Source organism: Rana temporaria, chromosome 3, assembly GCF_905171775.1.
Source record: "Rana temporaria chromosome 3, aRanTem1.1, whole genome shotgun sequence".
Lineage (NCBI taxonomy): Eukaryota > Metazoa > Chordata > Amphibia > Anura > Ranidae > Rana > Rana temporaria.
The window spans coordinates 55,605,752-55,628,708 of NC_053491.1; the positions used below are offsets into that span (position 1 = coordinate 55,605,752).

General features: G+C 46.2%; 1 protein-coding gene across 4 annotated transcripts in view; it reads left to right on the plus strand.

Annotated features, from left to right (window-relative positions):
* The window catches only part of LOC120931300 (transient receptor potential cation channel subfamily M member 7-like), a 182,685-nt gene that overhangs the window by 36,340 nt on the left and 123,388 nt on the right, over positions 1-22,957 (plus strand). For all 4 annotated transcript variants that reach the window (XM_040342599.1, XM_040342601.1, XM_040342600.1 and 1 more), the window contains exons 4-7: positions 13,062-13,248; positions 17,019-17,232; positions 20,087-20,211; positions 20,306-20,477. In XM_040342599.1, the coding sequence (XP_040198533.1) occupies positions 13,062-13,248; positions 17,019-17,232; positions 20,087-20,211; positions 20,306-20,477 (698 nt within the window). The remainder of the gene's footprint in view (positions 1-13,061; positions 13,249-17,018; positions 17,233-20,086; positions 20,212-20,305; positions 20,478-22,957) is intronic.

Here is a 22,957-nt window from a genome sequence, read left to right on the forward strand (position 1 = left end):
TATTGTTAAAAAACACTAGCTGTGTCGACATATAAAGTGCTACTGGGTATGACATAGGTTGTGCATATCTAAAAACGCAAACCATACATATATTAAAAAAAAAACCACATAAATATATAAAAAAACAAACAAACAAACATCTAAAACTGAGTGCAATGTGTTTGTCTGCTAAGGGACACTGCAGGGTGCCTATCAATATGCAGCGATCCCTTTAGAGTAGGGTGACCAGACATCCCCAGTTTCAGGGGACAGTGCCCTGATTGAGGACACTGTCCCCGGACCAAGTCTGTCGCTGGTTTTGTCCCCAGATTGGATTAAATAGGGGACAGGGGCAATTTCAAAGACAGTCAGTGCAAATTAGAATTACACACCCCCGCTCCGCCGTGCCTACTAGCATATGGGGGTTGTATTTTTCCCATTATCTGTCCCTTGCATGTTCTTTTGCCTTGGCTTAAATCCTGGCCAGCCACCTGCCTATCTCCTTGCCTTCCCTGGCGGAGTGATCTTCCTCCGCTCCCCATCCAGTAGTAGCCCGGGGCCTGAAGAGTAAGGCCGCGTACACACGGTCGGTCCAAACCGTTGAAAACCGCCTGAAGTCCAGTTTCATCGGTCCAAACCGACCGTGTGTACGGCCCATCGGTCAGTTATCCTTCGGACAAAAATGATAGAACTTGCTTTAAAATCGAACCGATGGCCTGCTGACCGATAGGTCCAAACCGATGGTTAGTACACAAAAGCATCGGTTCAAAACCCGCGCATGCTCAGAATCAAGTCGACGCATGCTTGGAAGCATTGAACTTAGTTTTTTTCAGCACGTCGTGTGTTTGACGTCACCGCGTTCTGACCCGATCGTATTTTGAACTGATGGTGTGTACGCACATCAGACCATCAGGCCACTTCAGCGGTGAACCGATGAAAACGGTCCGTCGGACCATTCTCATCGGTTTGGACCGACCGTGTGTATGCGGCCTAAGACTTGAGAGGCTGTGAGGCGGGCAGAGAGTCGCTGATTGTTGCCATTACTAGTAAAGAAAAAATATGTCCCCGGATTTCATTTTAAAAATCTGGTCACCTTACTTTAGAGTAAAAAGATGTATATATGCCACCTGCGTGTAAAATATACTAAAGTGCTAATAGATAAGTGCACAATGTGTAAGTCCAAACATAAAGTGCATAAGGAAATCAATAAAACAGACATCCATATAAAATGCAATGTGTTTGTCTGATCACAGACACTGCAAGGTGCTTCCTGACATACAGCAATCCTTGCTGATTAACAGCTGGCTGGCAGACAGATCCAGGTATTCGGTGTGATTTTCCTTTTCCAAGGTTGCTTCAAACAATAAGGCTCTCAAACAGATAAGAAGGAGGTAAACATAGCGTAATATGCTGATACTGGCTTGAAGATCTAACGTGTGTAGGCAACTCACATGTAGTCTAATATATTGCAGCGCATAGTACGATCAGATACAATGCTTCACTCCTCAGTCTCCTCGTGTCTCGTCACTAGGCTCCTCCCCTACGCGTTACGTCACTTGTCACGTGATTTTTACAAGTGACGTAACGCGTAGGGGAGGATCCTAGTGACAAGACCCGAGGAGACTGAGGAGTGAAACATTGTTTCTGATCGTACTATGCGCTGCAATATATTAGACTACATGTGGGTTGCCTACACACGTTAGATCTTCAAGCCAGTATCAGCATATTACGCTATGTTTGCCTCTTTCTTATCTGTTTGAGAGCCTTATTGTTTGGAAGCAACCTTGGACAAGGAAAATCACACCGAATACCTGGATCTGTCTGCCAGCCAGCTGTTAATCAGCAAGGATTGCTGTATGTCAGGAAGCACCTTGCAGTGTCTGTGATCAGACAAACACATTGCATTTTATATGGATGTCAGTTTTATTGATTTCTTTATGCACTTTATGTTTGGACTTACACATTGTTCACTTATCTATTAGCACTTTAGTATATTTTACAGCTCTGTTTGTTGAATGGTTCAGGGCTTTGCTAATCTATTTATAGCATCCTCCCCAACACAAAACTCAGGCTGCTTTTTTAAAACAATGTGACGGAGGACTTGCCAAGAGTTATCAGTCTGATAACAGAAGATTAGAGCAGGAGACAGCTACGGGACATAGTGCTTTGAGGAGAGATAAGAAAACACTACAGATCTATGGGCCAAATCCACAGCCAGCGGCGCAAAATAAGTTTTTTAAAACTTATGTCATTTAAGTTACGGCGCCCTAAGTTGGTGTCGTAATTGCCGTATCCACAGCGCATTTGCGCACAAAATTGCGCCTGCCGTAACCTAAATTCGGAGGCGTAAGGCGGGGTTATGGCAAGTGGGAAGGAAGTGGGCGTGCTTCATTGTAATGAGCCGTGACCCCATGCAAATGAAGGTCCGGCCGTACTGCGCATGCGCGCAGGAATCTGCTGCTCACTGCGCATGTGCAGAACTTTGCTTGGCGCAATCAGTGAGATAGGTAAAAGGCCAAGTGTACTTAGTTTGAGGATCGCCCTGTGCTTAACTAGCTCCAGTCAAACACACTTCATTTGCAAAAGTATTTCCCTGTGTTCCCTTCCATGAGCAATTTGCTTCTGCTCTTAGTTTGTCAGTGTTTGTTGGTAAGTTGTGTGTGATAGAGAAGTGTTGGAGGAGTAGTAGATAGTAGTTGTTGTTTGTTTGTGATAAGTGTAATTTTTGTTTGATTGTTTCTGCTAATTTTTTTGTTTTGTTTTTTTCTGCTTGGATTTTGTGTTTGGTTTTTGTGTGTTTGTATTTGACTTTGTAGTAGCTGTCTGCTTGTGTGTGTATTTTTGTGTGTTTGTCCTGTGAGTTTTTTTGTTGCTGTGTGGTGTTTGTGATGGCTCCCAAACGCAGGAAGCTGAATTTTTCCCATGTTGAAAAGCAAATCCTTGCCAGGTATATCATCCAATATGGAAGATATTTACATGGGCCTGATAGCCGGAACACCTCCCCGGCCCAAAGGAAGAGGATATATGCAAAAATAACAGATCACATAAATGCGGCGGGGGGAGGGGAGACGAGGACCCCCGCTGGCATTAAGAAATAGATCAATGATCTGAGGAGCGTGGTCCGCAATAAGGTGGCCAAGCTCACTGCGCATAGGAGGGGCACTGGAGGAGGGGGACCATGCCCCATCCGGCTGACTGAGGAGGAATGGGCAGTGGCCCGGTGTTTTGAGCCAGAGCAGGTGGTGGGCCTGCCTGGTTATCAGTCTGATGTTCCTGTGAGGCCAGGTAAGCTTTTTGTTTTTCTATTTGGTGATTAGCATGTGTGGGTGGGGGAAGGGAACATGTGCCAAGTGTGTGGATCCTCAAACCTTTGATTGTTTGGTGTCTTCCACAGATGACCAGGAGATTGCTGGGCCATCAGGCCAGGCTGCTGCACCACCCCAAAGACAGGAGGCTGTTGAGGAGTCCCCAGGGGAGGGGAGTGGCCAAACCTCCCCTCATGGGGAGGCTGAGGGGGAGGAGGATGAGGGGGAGGAGGATGAGGGGGAGGAGGAAGAAGATCTCCAGATTGGGCGGGAAATCATTATTGCCACAGATCTCATGACATTTGACGATACCCTTGAGGCTAGCCTTGAGGCTCCCCTTGAGGCTACCCCAGAGGCTCCCCTTGAGGCTACCCCAGAGGCTCCCCCAGAGGCTATCCCAGAGGCTCCCCCAGAGGCTACCCCAGAGGCTACCCCAGAGGCTGGCACCAGTCAGGCCACCATCAGGGGTAGCCCCTCCCACTCCTCCCACAACATGCCGCAACCCATAAGGGTCACTCTATCCCCTCCTACCTGGCCACAAGCCTCAGGGGCAGGCAGGATGGCGACCCAGGAGACCAGGGGGGGGTCTGAGCATCTGCCGGCCAGTCTGCTGAGGGACAATGCCCAGCAGACCCGCAGTCTGGGTGACATCAAAAAAACTATGGCCAAGATGGAGCACAGCCTGGATGTAATGAGGGAGTCACTCAGTGATGTGGCCACCAATTCCTTGGGTGTCATCACCTGTTTGTGGTCCCTGCATACCGCCACAACAGGCGTGGGCCAGGAGGTGACTGCCCTCACCCGGGCTGTGCAGGACAACACCCGGGCTGTGCAGGACAACACACGGGCTGGCCAGGCCAATACGGCTGCCATCACTGACTGCCTGAACAGGATAGCAGTGGCCTTGGAGGGCAGGCCAGCCGGAGGTCAGACACCAGGGGAGGCTCCTCCCTCCCCTGCTCCCCCCCCATGAAGATACTCCCTCCCCTGCTCCCCCCCAATGAAGATACTCCCTCCCCTGCTCCCCCCCCAATGAAGATACTCCCTCCCCTTCCCCCCCCCCGTGAAGATCCTCCAGGTGGCCGTGCCCGTGCCCCTGCCCGTGGGCAGCCCAGACGGAGCACTCGCCGCCGGACTTAAATACCAGGGGTACTTTTTTTTTTGGTTTTATAATTTTGTTTATTATACTGTACTTATGATTTGGTTTATGTGTGTGAATGATGTGTGAATGTGGGGGGGTGGCATTCCTGACAAAATAAGGGTGTCACCCTCAGTTTTGGTGGAGAAGGGATCCCCAGGACCAGGGAGAAGTCATCCTAGGTTCCTGAATGGTGTATGAATGCACAGTGACATAATTGGAGCCGTGGCGGGGCGTTACTGCTCCCAAGGGGGGGGGGTACTTGGATATAATCCAATTCGATGTGCATGTGATGTGTCTGTGCTAGGGACCACAGTGGTGTGCATTCATGCATTCTCATTGTGACATAAATCATGTGCGTTTCCAGAGACAAAAACATTCTCAATGTGTCATTAATCATGTGCGTTTACTGTGCAAAGCAACATTCTCATTGTCACATAATTCATGTGCGTTTGCAGTGAAAACAAATAATATCATTGTCACATAATTCATGTGCGTTTGCAGTGAAAACAAATAATATCATTGTCACATAATTCATGTGCGTTTGCAGTGAAAACAAATAATATCATTGTGACATGATTTATGGCCATTTACTGAGAAAAGATGCCTTCTGCGAGGCGTCTCCTGGCTACTGTGCCCTCAGTAGACCGGGTAGAGTGGGCTAGGGGGGGATTGCCTGGGTGGGGGGTCAGGTCAGCACGTAAGTTAATCTCCAGTCCCCTTCTCATTGCAAAGTTGTGAAGAATGCAACAAGCCCCTATTATTTGGCACACAAAGTCTGGGGAATACAACAGTGTACCCCCAGTCTTGTCCAGGCATCTGAAGCGGGACTTCAGCAGCCCAAATGTACGCTCCACTACTGCCCGGGTGCGAATATGAGCCTCGTTGTAGCGTTGCTCTCCTGGGGTTTGGGGGTTCCTGAATGGGGTCATCATGTGAGGTCCCAGGGCATATCCAGAGTCACCTGGAAGGGAAAAGACAGGAGGATATTAGTCATGCATGTGCCCCTTGTGATGTCTGCATCATGGGGGGGGACAGTCATACCTGACACCCATGTCACTCACCAACCAGCCAGCTGTCTCCATACACGTTCTGCTCCAATTCACGTGATATGTTGGTCTGCCTGAAGATGTAGCTGTCATGGCACGAACCCCGGAAATTTGGCACAGACATGCCAGATGAGGCCATGGGCATCTACGATTACCTGCACATTTATGGAATGCCAGTTTTTGCGATTCCTGAACAGGTGCTCTGTATCATGGGGGGGCTGTAGTGCCACATGGGTACAGTCAATGGCCCCGATGGTCCGTGGGAATCGGGCAATCTGATAAAAGTCGGCCATGCTCTTCATTCGCTGGTCCTCCTGGGTGGGCTTTTCAAATTGACTGCCCATGCGTCTCAGTATTGCAGGGACAACCTGGTGCACACACCTGCTCATCGAGGACTGTACCATCCCAGCCAGACCTCCACATGTTCTTTGAAAAGACCCAGTGGCCAGAAAATGCAGGGTGGCCATAACTTTAATGTGAGCTGGCAGGGCATGGGATCGTTGGGTTGGGGTGTTCAGATCATCCTGCAGGATCCTGGTTAAGTCCAGGATGGCTTCCTGGTTAAATCTGAAGTTGCCAATGACCTCAGACGCAGTCATGCCAAAGAGATCTTGGCGTGGGCGGTATACCCTCTCCTGTGCCCTCCTCCTCCTCCTCTGTGCCCTCCTCCTTCTCTGCGCCTGTAAAGTTGCGAGTGCCGTTATAATCATTGATGGCCCGGGCATTTTGGCAGTCACAATGAAGTCCAGCAAAGAAGTGTTGGCAGCTCTTCCTAAATGGTGTTGCTTCAGCAGACCTTTACAGGGCTGGTGTAAAATTAGGGCTGCTTTTATAAAGTCTAATTTTGCTCCAGAAAACTAACAGGTGCGTACAGGGCGTTATCTACGGCGCACAGGGCGTAATCTACGGCGCACACACTTAATTTTGAGGATCGCCCTATCTCCCTCATTTGCATCTTTGCCTATCAAATAAAGCGGCGTGACTAGCGTAATTTGCGTCAGAGGATGCGCCGGAGTAATTATTTTAGGTAGGACGGAAAAACCGGATTTTTCGTTTTGAGGATCGGGCGCAAAGATACGCGCGGAGTAAAATTAGAAATCTCGAGTTAAGTCGGCGCATCTGCTTTGTGGATTTGCCCCTATGTGCCCAGCTCAAATTTCATGAATTGGATTTACATCCACTTTAATGCAGAAGATAAAAGACACATCATGCTTACCTCCCTTCAACATTGGAAGATGTCCAGCAGTGCCATCAGCACAAAACTGGTGGAAACCAGTGGAACCCAGGTATACCCATCTATTGTCCAGAGAAGTTTGGCCAGAAGTGGTCTTCATGGAAGCAGTGCAGCCCAAAAGCCATACCTCCGACGTGGAAACAAGACTAAACATGAAAACAGGAACTGGGGTGCAGAAAAATGGTAGCAGGTGCTCTGGACTGATGTGAGTAATTTGTCTGTAACAGGAGGCAGTGTGCTGGTGAAGGACTGGAGAATTGTACCATAATGAGTGTCTGCAGGCAACAGTGAAGCATGGTGGAGGTTCCTTGCAAGTTTGGGGCTTAATTTCTGAAAAAGAAGTTGAAGATTTGGTTAGGATCAATGGTGTCCTCAATGCTGAGAAATACCGGCAGATACTTATCCATCATGCCATACCATTAGGCGTGTGATTGGCCCCAAATGTATTCAGCAACAGGACAATGACCCCAAACAGACAGCCAATGTCAGTAAGAACTATCGTCACGGTAAAGAAGAAGGAGTCCTGGAAGTGATGGTTGGCCCCCCACAGAGCCCTGATCTCAACATCGAGTCTGTCTGGAATTACATGAAAAGGCAGAAGGATTTGAGACAGCCTACATCCACAGAAGATATGTGGTTAATTCTCCAAGTTGTTTGGAACAACCTACCTGTTGAGTTTCTTCAATGTATGTTGCTATCTGACATAGGCGTGCGCACGGGGTGTGCCGGGTGTGTCTGGGCGCACAGGGTGTCGGGTGTGCCTGCGTACACCCTAATCACTGTGCTGTCTTCCTGAGATCTGCATAGAATGCATTAAGATAAAAAAACCTTCTGCCTTTACAACTCCTTTAATTTGTATATGTTTTAGTTACATTGATAATGTGAATTATTAAACTTGAAGTCAATTTTCCACCATCCCTGCTAAGTCCATGTCTTTATGGACCTTCCTCACTGGCACGCAGTCATGTTGGAACAGGAAGGGGCCATCCACAAACTGTTCCCACAAAGTTGGGAGCATGAAATTGTCCAAAATGTCTTGGTATGCTGATTCCTTAGGAGTTCTCTTCACTGGAACTAAGGGGCCGAGCCCAGCCCCTGAAAAACAACCCCACACCATAATCCCCTCTTCACCAAATGATTTGGACCACCACACATAACAACGTCCATAAAGAATCGGATGAGCGAGTTTAGGGTGGCGGAACATGACTGGCCTGCACAGAGTCCTGACCTCAACCTGACAGAACACCTTTGGGATGAATTACAGCAGACACTACGAGCCAGGCCTTCTCGTCCAACATCAGTGCCTGACTTCACAAATGCGCTTCTGGAAGAATGGTCAAACATTCCTATAGACACACTCCTAAACCTTGTGGACAGCCTTCCCAGAAGAGTTGAAGCTGTTATGGCTCTAAAGGATGGGCCAACATAATATTGAATCCTACCAGTGGCGGTTCGTCCATAGAGGGCGCTGGAGCGCCGCCCCCTTGGTTCTCACCACCACTGAGTCTAATAACATAGATTCATGCATTGCACGAATCTATGTTATTGTCGCCGCTGCGCTGTTCTATTCAGATGGCCGGACATGAGGCGCCGACCATCTAAATAACGGCAGCTGGTTGGCTGTACGGAAGTGCTTATCAGAGCCAGCGGCTCTGATAGGCTTTCAGAGTACAGCCCTCGGGTCCCCAGAAGCTTATCCTCGGAACGCACGGGGGGTACGTTCCTTGGATAAGACTGACAGGCGTCTCAGCCAATCAGGTTGGCCGGTTCTGGCTACCGGTAACCTAATTGGCTGAAGCATCATCGAGGGCGGGAGAAGACATCGAGGGTCGAGGACGTGGATGGCTGACTCCAGTAAAGGTAGTTGCCAGGCAGGTGGGGGGGCACAGCGGCGACGAAGGGCACAGTGACATCAATGGGCACAGTGGCGACAATAGGCACAGTGGGGATAATGGGGACAATTGCCACAGGGGCATGAATGGGCACAGTGGCGACAATTAAAGGGCACAGTGACATCAATGGGCACAGTGGCGACAATGGGCACAGTGGGGACAATTGGCACAGCGGCATGAATGGGCACAGTGGCGACAATTAAAGGGCACAGTGACATCAATGGGCACAGTGGCGACCATAGGCACAGTGGGGACAATGGGCACAGTGGGGACAATTGGCACAGCGGCATGAATGGGCACAGTGGCGACAATTAAAGGGCACAGTGACATCAATGGGCACAGTGGTTACAATTGGCACAGTGGCGACAATTGATGGCACAGTGGCTGTGTTTGATGGCATGGCACAGTGGTGACAATTCATGGAACAGTGGCTGCGTTTGATGGCATGGCACAGTGGTGACAATTGATGGAACAGTGGCTGCGTTTGATGGCATGGCACAGTGGTGACAATTGATGGCACAGTGGCTGCGTTTGATGGCATGGCACAGTGGCTGCGTTTAATGGCATGGCACAGTGGTGTGAATTGATGGCACGGTAGCTGCGTTTGATGGTATGGCATAGTGACTGCATTTGATGGCATGGAACAGTCGTGCGAATTGATGGCACAGTGGCTGCGTTTGATGGCATGGCATAGTGACTGCATTTGATGGCATGGCACAGTGGTGCGAATTGATGGCACAGTGGCTGCGTTTGATGGCATGGAACGGTGGTGACAATTGATGGCACAGTGGCTGCGTTTGATGGCATGGCACAGTGGTGACAATTAGTGGCACAGTGGCTGCATTTGATGGGCACAGTGAGGCTGCAATTTATTTTTCCGTTTGCGCCCCCCCAAAAAAATTGAGCACCAGCCGCCACTGACCCCTACGGACTAAGACTGGGATGCCATTAAAGTTTGTGTGCATGTAAAGACAGGTGTCTGAATACTTTTCATAATATAACGTGTGTGTATATATAGACGCATTTGTGTTTAAGTTTTGGGGTGCACACCCTAACGCATTAAGCTGCGCACGCCTACACTAATTGATAAAAATAAACTATTAGCACTTCTATTTCTAAAAACATTCTTAATTGACAGCATTTTTCACACCTGCCTAAAAACTTTTGAACAGTAATATAAATCACAGCAGTTCTCGGAATGTTGCACCTGTACTTCCAGATATACAGGTTTAAAGGATACCGCTTTGAACTGCCTATGTTAGATAAAAGCTAACTTTGCAGCTTTGGTTGAATAACGTCCTTACTATAGGTTTGGCCGTTTATGCAACTCTCTCGAGTCCCAGTCCCAGCTGTTCCTGTTCACCTTCCTCATTGGAGGAGTGAGCTCACATGTGCTCTCTCTCCCATGCTCCGCAGTAGATCAGTGTTTGTGATCTCACTCTTGTGATGGCTGGGGTGAACAATAATGGCTGAAAATCCCTGTTCTGACAGGGGAGGAGATACAGATTGTCTGTTCCTCCTCTAGTCAGTCCCATACCCTCACAGTTGGAAACACACCAAGGGAACACTATTTGATCGCCCCCTAGTGTTAAACCCTTCTCTGCCAGTAACATTTACACAGTAATCAGTGCATTTGTATAGCACTGTTCGCTGTATAAATGTCAATGGTCCCAAAAATGTGTCAGATCTGTCTGCTGAAATGTCGCAGTACCGCTAAAAAAGCACAGATCACCGCCATTACTAGTAAAAAAAAATGGCATAAATATTTCCTATAATTTGTAGACGCTATGACCCAGATTTACGTAGATCCGCGCAAAAATGTGCGGGCGTAACGTATCTCATTTACGATACGCCGCCACAAGTTTTTCAGGCAAGTGCTTTATTCACAAAAAATTGCGTCCGTGTAACGTAACCCGTTTACGTTACACCGCCGCAAGTTTTCAGTGTAAGTGCCCGATCCTCAAAGCACTTACCTGGAAACTTGCGGCGGTGTAATGTAAAGTCGTCCGGCGCAAGCCCGCCCAATTCAAATGGGGCGGGCACCTTTTAAATTAGGCGCGCTCCCGTGCCGGACGTACTGCGCATGCTCCGTCTTGAAATTCCCGCCGTGCTTTGCGCGCAGTGACGTCATTTTTTCGAATGGCAACGTGCTTAGCGTCCATTCGTATTCCCGGACGTCTTACGCGAAAACTTACTAGCGACGACGTAATGACGGGAAAAAACTTAGTGGATCGCCGTAACTGCTCATTTGCATCCTAAGATCCGACGGTGTAAGTCAATTAGGGCTATCTATGCGGAACTGATTCTATGAATCAGCCGCATAGATACGACAGGATATACGACGGTGTATCAGGAGATACGCCGTCGTATCTCCTCTGTGAATCTGGCCCAAAGCACTTGCCTGCAAAGTTGCGGCGGCGTAGCATAAATCACCCGGCGGAATTCAAATTCGGCAGGTAGGGGGCGTGTATCATTTAAATGAAGCACGTCCCCGCTCCGAACGAACTGCGCATGCGCCGGCCGCGACTGAATCCCAGTGCGCATTCTCCAAATAACGTCGGCAAATCGTCATGCTTTCGAGGTTAACGTAAATGACGTCCAGCCCCATTCACGGACGACTTACGCAAACAAAGTAACTTTTTAAAATTTTGACGCGGGAACGACGGCCATACTTAACATTGGCTGCGCCTCATAGACCCAGGGGCAACTTTACCCGGGAAAAGCCTAACGTAAACATCGTAACTTTACTGCGTCGGCCGCGCGTACGTTCGGGAATTCGCGTATCTAGCTAATTTGCATACTCGGCGTGGATTTCGACGGAAGCGCCACCTAGCGGGCCAAAAAAAAATTGCACTTAAGATCCGACGGTGTAAGAGACTTACGCCTGTCGGATCTAATGGTTATCTATGCGTAACTGATTCTAAGAATCAGTCGCATAGATACGACGGGCCAGATTAGGACTTACGATGGCGCTGCGCCGTCGTAAGTCCTTTGAGAATCTGGGCCTATAACTTTTGCGCAAACCAATCAATATGTGCTTATTGTGTTTTTTTTTTTACTAAAAATATGTAGAAGAATATATATTGGCCTATAAAGTTATAAATAACTGATGAAGAAATTAATTTTTTTAATAAACATTTTTGGGGATATTTATTATAGCAAAAGTAAAAAATATTGTTTTTTTTTTCAAAATTGTTGCTTTTTTTTTTGTTTTTAGCGAAAGAAAATTAAAACCACAGAGGTGACCAAATACCACCAAAAGAAAGCTCTATTTGTGGGAAAAAAAGGACGTAAATTTTGTTTGGGTACAACGACGAACGGCCGCGCAATTGTCAGTTAAAGCGACGCATTGCCGTATCACAAAAAATTACCGTACCTGGTCATTAAGCAGGAAAATCTTCCGGTCCTTAAGTGGTTAAACATTTTGTAAATACTAAATCTTAGACAAGACAAATTAAATTGTTTAAAAAACAAGAAATACCTTTTGGGTCTGGTTCACACCTATGCATTTTTTGGTGCGTTTTCAGTTTCTCTGAAACACACCACAGTCTATGTAACAGTGATTTCCTATGGGTCACGGTCAGATCTGTGCATTTTATGGAACGGCCAAGGAACAGCTTCCATAGACTTAAAAAAAAAACGTGTATTGCAAAATGCACATGGAATATGCAAACTGCAACCTGCATAGGTGTGAAGCAGGCCTTAGATCAGGAATCTTCAAACTGTGGCCCTCCAGCTGTTGCGGAACTACACGTCCCATGAGGCATTGTAAAACTCTGACATTCACATTCATGACTAGGCATGATGGGAATTGTAGTTCCTGAACTGCTGGAGGGCCATAGTTTGAAGACCCCTGCCTTAGATGGTATGGACAAATGATGTATACATTTCTTACAAACTGCTTGCAATGTATCCTGTGAGCATAAAAGTTTATAAATTCATATACAGTGGAACCTCGGATTGCGAGTAACGCGGTTAACAAACGTTTCGCAATACGAGCACTGTAGTTAAAAAAAATCCTAACTCGGTTTGCGAGCGTTGTCTCGCAAAACGAGCAACATTCAGGCCAAAGCAGTGTGCAGTACCGCATTTGGCCTGAGGTGGGGTGCACCACAGTCGAGCGGAGCCGAACGGCACAGTTCGGAAATGCACGGAAAAGGCCCGAGGACAGCTCAGCTGACTTCCGGATCGGAGTCTTTCCGAGGTTTGCCGAGGTGTCCTCAGGCCTTTTTGGCCGTTTCCAAGGCTCTCTGGTGCACCCCCATCTCTGGCCGCATGTGGTATTGCATGCCATTGAAGTCAATGCGGAACTATATATTTTCTTCTCCATTGACTTCAAGTGCGAGTACTTTGGATTACGAGTATTCTCCTGGAAGGGATTATGCTCGTAATCCGAGGTTCCACTGTATATCTTGTTACACCGAGATACGTAGAGCATAATGGAAATGTCTTTCTGCTGTGCAGGTGCTGTTGTGGCCGGCTGATAAAAGAACACAGCTTCTATAGGAGCAATGCTGGAGGAAACCCTTCTGGGGACTTGCCGGGGACAGGGTCAGAGGTTTGGACAGCGGAAAATCACACAGTGAAAAGTTCTACAGATGCTTATGGAACCATTGACTTTCAAGGAGGTTCACAGACTAGCAAAGCCAAGGTAAAGGTTTTATTTTTTTATATTTTTATTCATAACAGACCTGAAGGGCCTGGAAATGGAATTTAGGGGGACCCCCACGCATTTATTTATTTTATTTTTCAATGACTTTCAATGACTTTGATCTGTATTGCCAGGACCAGACAATTCATTATAGCCGCGAGTAGTTTTAGACTTTTTTTCCTTTAGAAATGTCATTTTGTGCAGGGATCGTTATAAACACGGGGAACATGCGCTACTTTGGAGGCATACTATAGACACCCCCCAGGTACGAAATTTAAAGGAACATTTCACTTTTATTGTTTCACTTTAAGCATTATTAAAATCACTGCTCCTAAAAAAAATGCAGTTTTTAAAACTTTTTTTGCATTGATAGGTCCCCAAACACTTTTTATGACAATAACTTGCATATTAACCTTTAAAATTAGCACTTTTGATTTTTCATGTTCGTGTCCCATAGACTTTAACCTTTCTCAACAAAAGTGGAGTTACATCATAATAATCATGTAAATAGCTGTGGGTGGCACAAGGTTTAACAAAAAAATAATATATTTTTAAAGAAATATAACACTATAAGCAGTAACTTTACATGGCAAGTCATATAAGAAGACAATGTATAAATGTCCAACATCTGTTTTCCAAACATAAAGACACAAGATTCCTCATCCCAATATTTGACTAGTCCCAAGTATCTGGACCATCACTGAGACATTTACACCTACAGTAGTCTATGAAGAATTGGCTGGGGAGGAGCAAGCCCCTCCGGTTTCCAATTAATTTTGCCAGATGGACATTAATTCATTTATTAGAGTGGAATTTACCTGTTCGATACAATGTTGCTTTGTGGGAGTTGGAGATGAAAGACAAAACTGGTCTATTTGTTTATGTGCCATATAGAGAAGTCTTATTATTGCAATGTGAGTCGGGGAGGAGGGGAGGATAAACAATTCCTCATCTATATAGCCCAGCAGGTATACTATTGGGTCTTGAGGTATAGTAATGGCAAATACCGAAGATAATATATCAGCAATGTCCTTCCAGTATCTGACTTTGTTATACAGTAAAACCTTGGATTGCGAGCATAATTTGTTCCAGAAAAATGCTTGTATTCCAAAGCACTTGTATATCAAAGCAAATTTCCCCATAAGAAATAGTGGAAACTAGGGTTGTCCTAATACCGATACTAGTATCGGTATCGGGACCTATACCGAGCATTTGTGCCAGTACTTTACTCACACTAATGCTCCCGATGCCTGACCCGATACTTGGTTGGCGGCGAGTGGACTCAGTGGGCGGAGAGGGCGGGCGGCATCAGTAGGCGGATCGGGCCACCTCAGTGGGCGGAGCGGGTGACCGGATTCAGTGGGCGGGGAGGGTGGGCTTCGTCTGTAGGCGGATCAGGCGGAGTGGGCAGGCGGCCTCAGTGGGCGGAGCGGTCGCCGTCAGCTTGGACATCCCAACACCATCTTGGTATACCCTGCAATTGGCCACAGTAAGCCAGAAGCTGACATCTTGCCCATATAGTTCGGGCTGGGTGTAACAAGATGTCTGCTGATACTTACTGATGCCGAGTGCAGGGTGTACCAAGAGGAGTGCTGCAGCATAGCATTTCCTCATGTCATTTATTGCTGCATTTCAGTGCCCACCCACCTGTCAGTGTCAGCTACCTGTCAGTGCCCATAAGTGCCACCTATCAGTGCCATCTAACAGTGCCAGTCACCTATCAGTGCCCATAATTGCCACCTGTCAGTGCCCATAACTGCCACCTATCAGTGCCAGACACCTATCAGTGCCCATAACTGCTGCCTATCAGTGCCAGACACCTGTCAGTGCCATCAGTGCTTATAAGTGCCACCTATCAGTGCCACCCATCAGTGTCAGCCACCTGTCAGTGCTCATAGGTGCCACCTATCAGTGCCCATCAGTCAGTGCCATCTATCAGTGCCATCTATCAGCCCCCATCAGTCAGCGCCACCTATCAGTGCCCATCAGTCAAACTGTCACATGGCATTAAAAAAAGTATTGGTAATCGGTATCGGCGAGTACATGAAAAAAAGTATCGGTACTTGTACTCGGTCCTAAAAAAGTGGTATCGGGACAACCCTAGTGGAAACTCAGATGATTCGTTCCACAACCATTTATTCATAAATCCTTCAGTTTTTAGTCCATTTGAAAAGATCGCAGAAATGTGACCAGGTTGAGCAACCATAAAATGTCCATCCACAAATGGAAGCCTCCACAAGGGCATTAGAAGCAAAATCCATCAGGAGCTACAGAGTATAAAAGAGAAGAGAGGCGCCTCTGAGGCCGTGTACACACGGGCAAACATGTACGATGAAACCGGTCCGCCGGACCGTTTTCACCGTACATGTCTGCCCGGGGCTTTCTGTACGATGGCTGTACTAACCATCATACAGAAATCCGCGCGTAAACAATACGCAGGGCGTGTCCGCGGTGTCGCCGCGTCGATGATGCGGCAACGTGGGCGGGCCTGCCAGTTAAATGCTTCCACGCATGCGTCGAAGTCATTCGACGCATGCGAGGGATGGCGGGCGCTCGGACATGTACGGTAGGTCTGTACAGACGACCGAACATGTCCGAGCGGACAGGATTCCAGCGGACTGTTTTAAAACAAGTCCAGGAATATTTGCCCGCTGGGAAAAGGCCCGGCGGGCAAATGTTTGCTGGAATCCTGCACGCTCGGGCCTGCACACGACCGAACATGTCTGCTGAAACTGGCCCGCGGACCAGTTTCAGCAGACATGTTTGGTCGTCTGTACGGGGCCTAAGTGTAGCAATATGTTGCTAAATGTTACATCTTCATTAAATGTAACCATATTGCTATACTTAAAGGCCCCTCTTTTATACTCAGTTGTGACATGACACTACTTGTATATCAAGACATCGCTTGTATATCAAGTCAAAATTTATTTACAAATTTAGCATGTCTTGCAAAATTCTCTCAAACCAAGTTACTCTCAAACTAAGGTGTTACTGCACTTTATTGCTAGATGACAAGGGCGCTGGGTGGCATTGTACCCTGTTATTTTGTATCCTATCATTTACAGTTAATATTAGCCCAGTCTGATATATACCGTATTTATCGGGGTAAAGCGCGCACCGCCGTATAGCGCGCACCCCCAACCTAGAAGGGAAATTTGAGGAAAAAAGAAAATACTTACAGTTTGAATGCCCCTCGTCGGTGTCTTGCCTGGTGTCCATTGGCGGCCTTGTCGTCTGTCTGCGGCCTCGGTGGTGTCCTCCCCGCTTCTCCTGCGCTGTTTGACCCGATCCCCGCTTCCCGCGCTGTGTTTGAACGCCGCCGCCGACATCTACCGAGCGCAGTACACTCGGCCACGCTCGGTTCCTCTCGCATAGGAGGCGGCACAGGGCGTGACCGTTTGACCGCAAGTGGAGCCGAGCATGGCCGAGTGTACCCGAGTGTACTGTGCTCGGTATATGTCGGCGGCAAGGTTCAAACAGCGCGGGAATCGGGTATCGGCGTATATCGCGCACCCACGAGGTTCCCCTTATTTTAAGGGGAAAAAAGTGCGCGGTATACGCCGATAAATACGGTATTTAATGACTGTTGACCTGCTCCCACCCAATAGATGATTCATATAGTATATGATTAATTGAAGTTAATATTTGTTATTGATTATGGGTTGTTGTGTTGTTATTATACTATTATGTACATTTTTCCTAAGTATGATAAACATACAAATGAAATTAAAGTTATCTACATGTATCTGTTGAATTTTTTTTCCATTTAGTATGTCAGACTATCAAGCGACAGTAAGGTTGAAGATGTACTTCATCTTATGGTTAAGGAGTGGAGGATGCAGCTACCAAAACTTGTTATCTCTGTACATGGTGGGAAGCAAAGATTTGACCTCCATCCTCATATAAAGGAGGCGCTCTCTAGAGGATTAGTGAAAGTGGCCACAACCACAGGATCTTGGATCTTTACAGGAGGAGTGGATAATGGTAAATAAACAAGATTATCATGTTATAGTGCATATAAAATATACAAAATACACACAATTCTTAGGAAAGTATCGGGGGTGACCATGTTAAATGTACCATATGCCAATTTTTGCAGAGAAACCTAAAAATAGATAGTACCCTATGGAACTGTAGACTCTAATTAAGTGCTTAAAAAAACATTGGAATCCATGCGTCCGTCGCCCCGCACATAGATAAGGGGGTCGGACGCATGGATAAGGGGCGGCGCCCCTGTGCTCCTAATGGAGTGGCCGCCACTGTCACACTGTATGTAGGAGCGTAGCCACCCTCTCTTGCTCACTTCGGTCATAAGGGAATCTGGACTATGGGGATTTTTATTTTTATTAAAGGGTTATAGTACAGTTGTGCGCATAAGTTCACATACCCTGGCACAATCTATGATTTTCCAGAGAATATAATTCATAACACAAAAACTTTTCTATCACTCATGATTAGTGTTTGGCTGAAGCAATTTATTATCAATCAACTGTGTTTACTCTTTTTAAATCATAATGGATTTGGAGTGATGAGACCAAAATTTTGCTTTTTGCCAACAACCATAAATGCTACCTTTGGACAAGGCCTATGATGAAAGGTACACCATTCCTACTGTGAAACACGGAGGTGGATCACTGATGTTTTGGGATGTGTGAGCTACAAAGGCACAGGAAATTTGGTCAAAATTTATGGCAAGGTGAATGCAGTATGTTAGCAAAAAAATAACTGGAGGAACATTTGCGTTGGAATGCCCAAGCATGGGACGTACTTGGACATTCCAACATGACAATGATCCAAAACACAAGGCCAAGTCGACCTGTCATTGGCTACAGCAGAATAAAGTGAAGGTTCTGGAGTGGCCATCTCCGTCTCCTGACCTCAAGATCATTGATCCACTCTAGGGGGATCTCAAAACATGCAGTTCATGCAAGACAGCCCAAGAATTTACAGGACCTGGAGGCTTTTTGCCAAGAGGAATGGGCAGCTTTACCATCTGAGAAGATAAATAGCCTTGTCACAAATACCACAAAAGACTTCAAGCTGTCATTGATGTTAAAGGGGGCAATACACGGTATTAAGAACTGGGGTATGTAAACGTTTGATCAGGGTCATTTGGGTAGTTTATGTTGTCATTATGAGTTAAAAAGAGTAAACACAGTTGATTGATTATTATTATACATGATTTATATAGCGACAACAGTTTATGCAGTGCTTTACAATGTAGAGGGGGGACAACACAATTACTGTACAGTTCAATACAGGAGAGCCCAGCTCGTAAGGCTTATATTCTAAAGGGAGGGGGTGGTACAAAAGTTAATAGCTGCAGAGAATGTTTTGATGGGGGAGGCTCAGAGACAGTTGTTAGGTGGGTGTGGGATTGGCTTCCCTGAATAAATGAGTTTTCAGGGATCTCCTAAAGGTGGACAGGTTAGGGGGCTGAACGGACATACCGGGGCAGGGAGTTCCATAGGATGAGAGAGGCGCTGGAGAAAATTGATTGATTGATAATAAATGATTAAATATTGATAATATTATTTAATAATATTTAATAATAATATTTAATATTGATAATATTAAATAGATTGATAATACATGACTTCAGCCAAACACTAACCATGAGTGAAAGAAAAGTTTTCATGTTATTCATATTCTCTGAAAAATGGCCAAGAAATCATAAATTCAGCCAGGGTACGTAAACTTATGAGCACAACTGTATATAGGTACAAAACAAAGCCTTTGGGTATTCCCCCTGGCTTACAAGCGCATAAAACATAACAATGCTAACTATCATCTTCTCTAGTAACAAAACCAATGCTGTATCCTGGCCTAGGCCAACAAGGTCCAGGCCTAGGGCAGCACCTTGCAGGGGGGCAGCACACACAGTGTCCCCGCCGGCTTGCACTACACTGTTAGGCAAACTAGTTTAGCGCCCCTATAAATCGGCCACACTGCTTCCAGTATGTGGGCGGTTGGCATTCTGCAACTGTGGGGGGTGCGTCGCTTCGAATTTTTTAGCATCCCTGCCCCATTGCAGAGATTTCCCTTCACTTCCTGTCCCATAGCCAAACAGGAAGTAAGAGGAAATCAATGCAAATTAAGGGAATCCATTGCCCCCACCAGGCCATCAGAACTAGTGTCCCCACTTGAAAATTTCAGGGTGGGTCTTAAACCGCAAGGGGTGTGGCCTTGACAGGAAGGCGTGGGTCATATTTAAATTAGGGGGTGCACGAGTTTAGTCAGGCCTAGGGCAGCACAAAACCTAAATACACCCCTGAACAAAACCACAACATTCAATGTGCATAGAGCAGTGTACATGACTGCAACTAACATGCACTGCTTGTTCCAAACAAACAAAGGTGAGGAGGGAAAAGGAGAGGTTTGGGAGATAATGGAAGGTGTTACATGCTTCTTTGATAAAGTGTTTAAAAATTCTGCTGAAACTGGTTGCAATTTATTGACGAATTCGTGTTGAGTTAGATATTGGGGGTTATTTACAAAAAGCAAATCCACTCTGCACTACAAGTGCAAAGTGCACTTGAAATTGCACTGAAAGTGCACTTGGACGTGCAGTCGCTGTAAATATGAGGTGTAGATCTGAAATGATGGGAAGCTCTGCTGATTTTATCATCCAATCATGTGCAAGCTAAAATGCTGTTTTTTATTTTCCTTGCATGTCCCCCTCAGATCTACAGCAACTGCATTTCCAAGTGCACTTTGCACTTGTAGTTTGCGCTTAGTGCAAAGTGGATTTGCCTTTCAGAAATAACCCCCCAATGTGTGCACAATACACCCATTATCACTAAGTACATGATAGGTTTGCGTTTTCCTTACGACGCAGGTGTTGCTGAACACATTGGAGACGCCTTAAAGGAGAATTCATCCTACCTAAATCAGAAGGTCTGCACTGTTGGAATAGCTCCATGGGGTGTAGTTGAAGGCAGACAGGATCTTGTTGGAAGAAACGTAAGTCATCGTGGCCCATGCACATTATGCACAGTTTTCATTATCTGTTCACCGCCTTAAAGTAACAATCTTCATTATTTTTGTTTTCTTCAAGATTGTGGTACCGTACCAAGCTCTGCTGACCCCGCTTAGCAAGCTTCATGTCCTGAATAGCCTCCATTCTCACTTCATTCTTGTGGACGATGGAACAGTCGGGCGACACGGAGCAGAAGTTCCTATACGAAAAAATTTAGAGAGTAGAATCTGTCTGCAGCAAATCCATTCAAGTACATTTTGGCAATATATTTTAGAACAATTGCATTAAAAAATTAGCTTCTGGCACAAATAAAGGCACAATTTAGGGTGTTCATGTATCATAATATATATATTTATATATTTCACTGACGAATTGCTACTGTAGGTACCTAAGTATGATGTTACATTATCTTACTGTAACCCACTGCACAGCAGCTCTTAAAGGGTTTGTAAAGGAATTTTTTTTTTTTATCTTAATAGCTTCCTTTACCTTAATGCAGTGCTGTTTTCATGTCCTCATTGTTCGTTTTTGCTCTCAAGTTGCTGTAATTCTTCTCTGATCTCCACACTTCCTGGTTGTCTGTTTCCTGATAACCACAGTGCTGGGAGCTTTCTCTCTGTGGTCACTAATCAAGGAGGTGTGATTACTGTGGGGCAGATCCACAGAGATCTGCACCCGCGCAGCGTATCAGAGATACGCTACGCAGCCGTACCTTACCTGGCTTTAGTTCGAATCCAGGAAGATTTTGCGCCGTAAGTTACGGCGGCGTAGTCTATCTCTGGCGGCGGAATTTAAATCGGCGATTAGGGGGCGTGTTTCATTTAAATGAAGCGCGTCCCCGCGCCGTCCCGAAATTTCCGGCCGTGCATTGTGCTAAATGACGTCGCTAGGACTTTATTTTTTTAAACTTAGACGTGAATTACGTCCATCCCGATTCACAGACGACTTACGCAAAAAAAAAAAAAATTCAAATTAAACGCGGGAACGACGGCCATACTTAACATGGCAAGTCTAACTATACGCCGCAAAATACCAGCTTTAACTATACGCCGGAAAAAGCCGACTACAGACGACGTAAGAGAATGCGACGGCCGCGCGTACGTTCGTGGATCGTCGGAAATAGCTAATTTGCATACCTGACGCGGAAAACAACGAGAACTCCACCGCCCATTCTGGGGCAAATCATCAACCCTAGCTCCAAAGTCAAAAGTCTCGGGGTCATCTTTGACACCTTCATGACAATGGACGCACAAATAGGGTCAGTAGTCAGCGGAGCGCACTATCTGTTGCGCCTACTACGCAGACTTATTCCATTTATCCCTAAAGAAGACGTAGCAGTCGTGGTGGGAACAATCATAAACTCCAGACTGGACTATGCCAACGCACTGTACCTCGGACTCCCAAAGTACCAAATCTCCCGCCTGCAAGTCGTACAGAATACGGCCGCCAGACTGGTGACTGGGAAAAAAAAATGGGAATCAATCTCACCTTCGCTGAGAACCCTTCACTGGCTGCCAGTAAAAGACAGAATTGCATTTAAAGCACTCTGCCTGACACATAAGTGCATCCATGGGAAGGCTCCGCAATATCTTTGCGACTAAATAGAACCTCACAATTCGAATCGCGTTTTGCGATCCACCGACCAAAATCTGGTCAGGATACCAAAAACTAAATACAAGTCCAAAGGAGAAAGAAGGTTTGCTTTCCAGGGTCCTAGACTATGGAACGCTTTACCAACCAGCATTCGGTTGGAGGAAAACCACCTGATTTTCAGAAGACGGATCAAAACTCTGCTCTTTTGAGGTCATGAGTCACGAACAACTAGCGCCCAGAAGCGATTCAGTTCGCATGTGTTGCGCTCTATAAATTTTTCATTCATTCATTCATTCATTCATTCATTCACCCAGCGGACGCCGAAGTATTGCATCTACGATCCGAAGGCGTACGAAGCCGTACGCTTGTCGGATCTAACCCAGATGCCGTCGTATCTTGGTTTGAGGATTCAAACTAAAGATACGACACAGGAAATTTGAAAGTACGCCGGCGTATCAGTAGATACGCCGGCGTACTCTCTCTGTGGATCTGGCCCTCTGTGTCTAAAACCCCTCAGCACCAATCAGTTTCGTTTTCCAAACCATCACTGCCCTGTATTGGCTCTGTACATCACAGAAGCAGAAAACAACAAGCAACAACGAAACTAGAAACTGCAGGTACATTATATGATTGATTTGTATCTATTTTTAGTCAGTTAACTATTATGTCTCTATACCCTGTAACCAGTCATTTCAGCAAAAAAAAATGTTTCCTTTACAACTCCTTTAAGCTGGCCATACACGAGTCAGATTTGTTTTGTTGAACTGGCGATTTGAACAAAAAAGGAAAAACTTACCCCATTCCCTCATCCACAGATTCAATTTGAATGTAGGAATCCTCTCCGCTGTGTCATTGTACTCTGACAGCGAGGAGACTCCCCCCTCCATTAGAATACACAGATCAGTGCTGCAGCCTATTGCCTGTGGCTCTGATCAAGTGAAAATATACTGACAAGGCAATTTAACAGAAGTTGATCAGTAGATCGACCTCTGTACATCCACAGTTGCCACACATGAATTTGGCTGGTCCCTGCTAAAGCGGCTGTGTATGACCAGCTTAAGACTAATGCCGCGTACACACGATCATTTTTCGTCATAAAAAAAAAACATAGTTTTAAAAAAATGGAATTTAAAATGA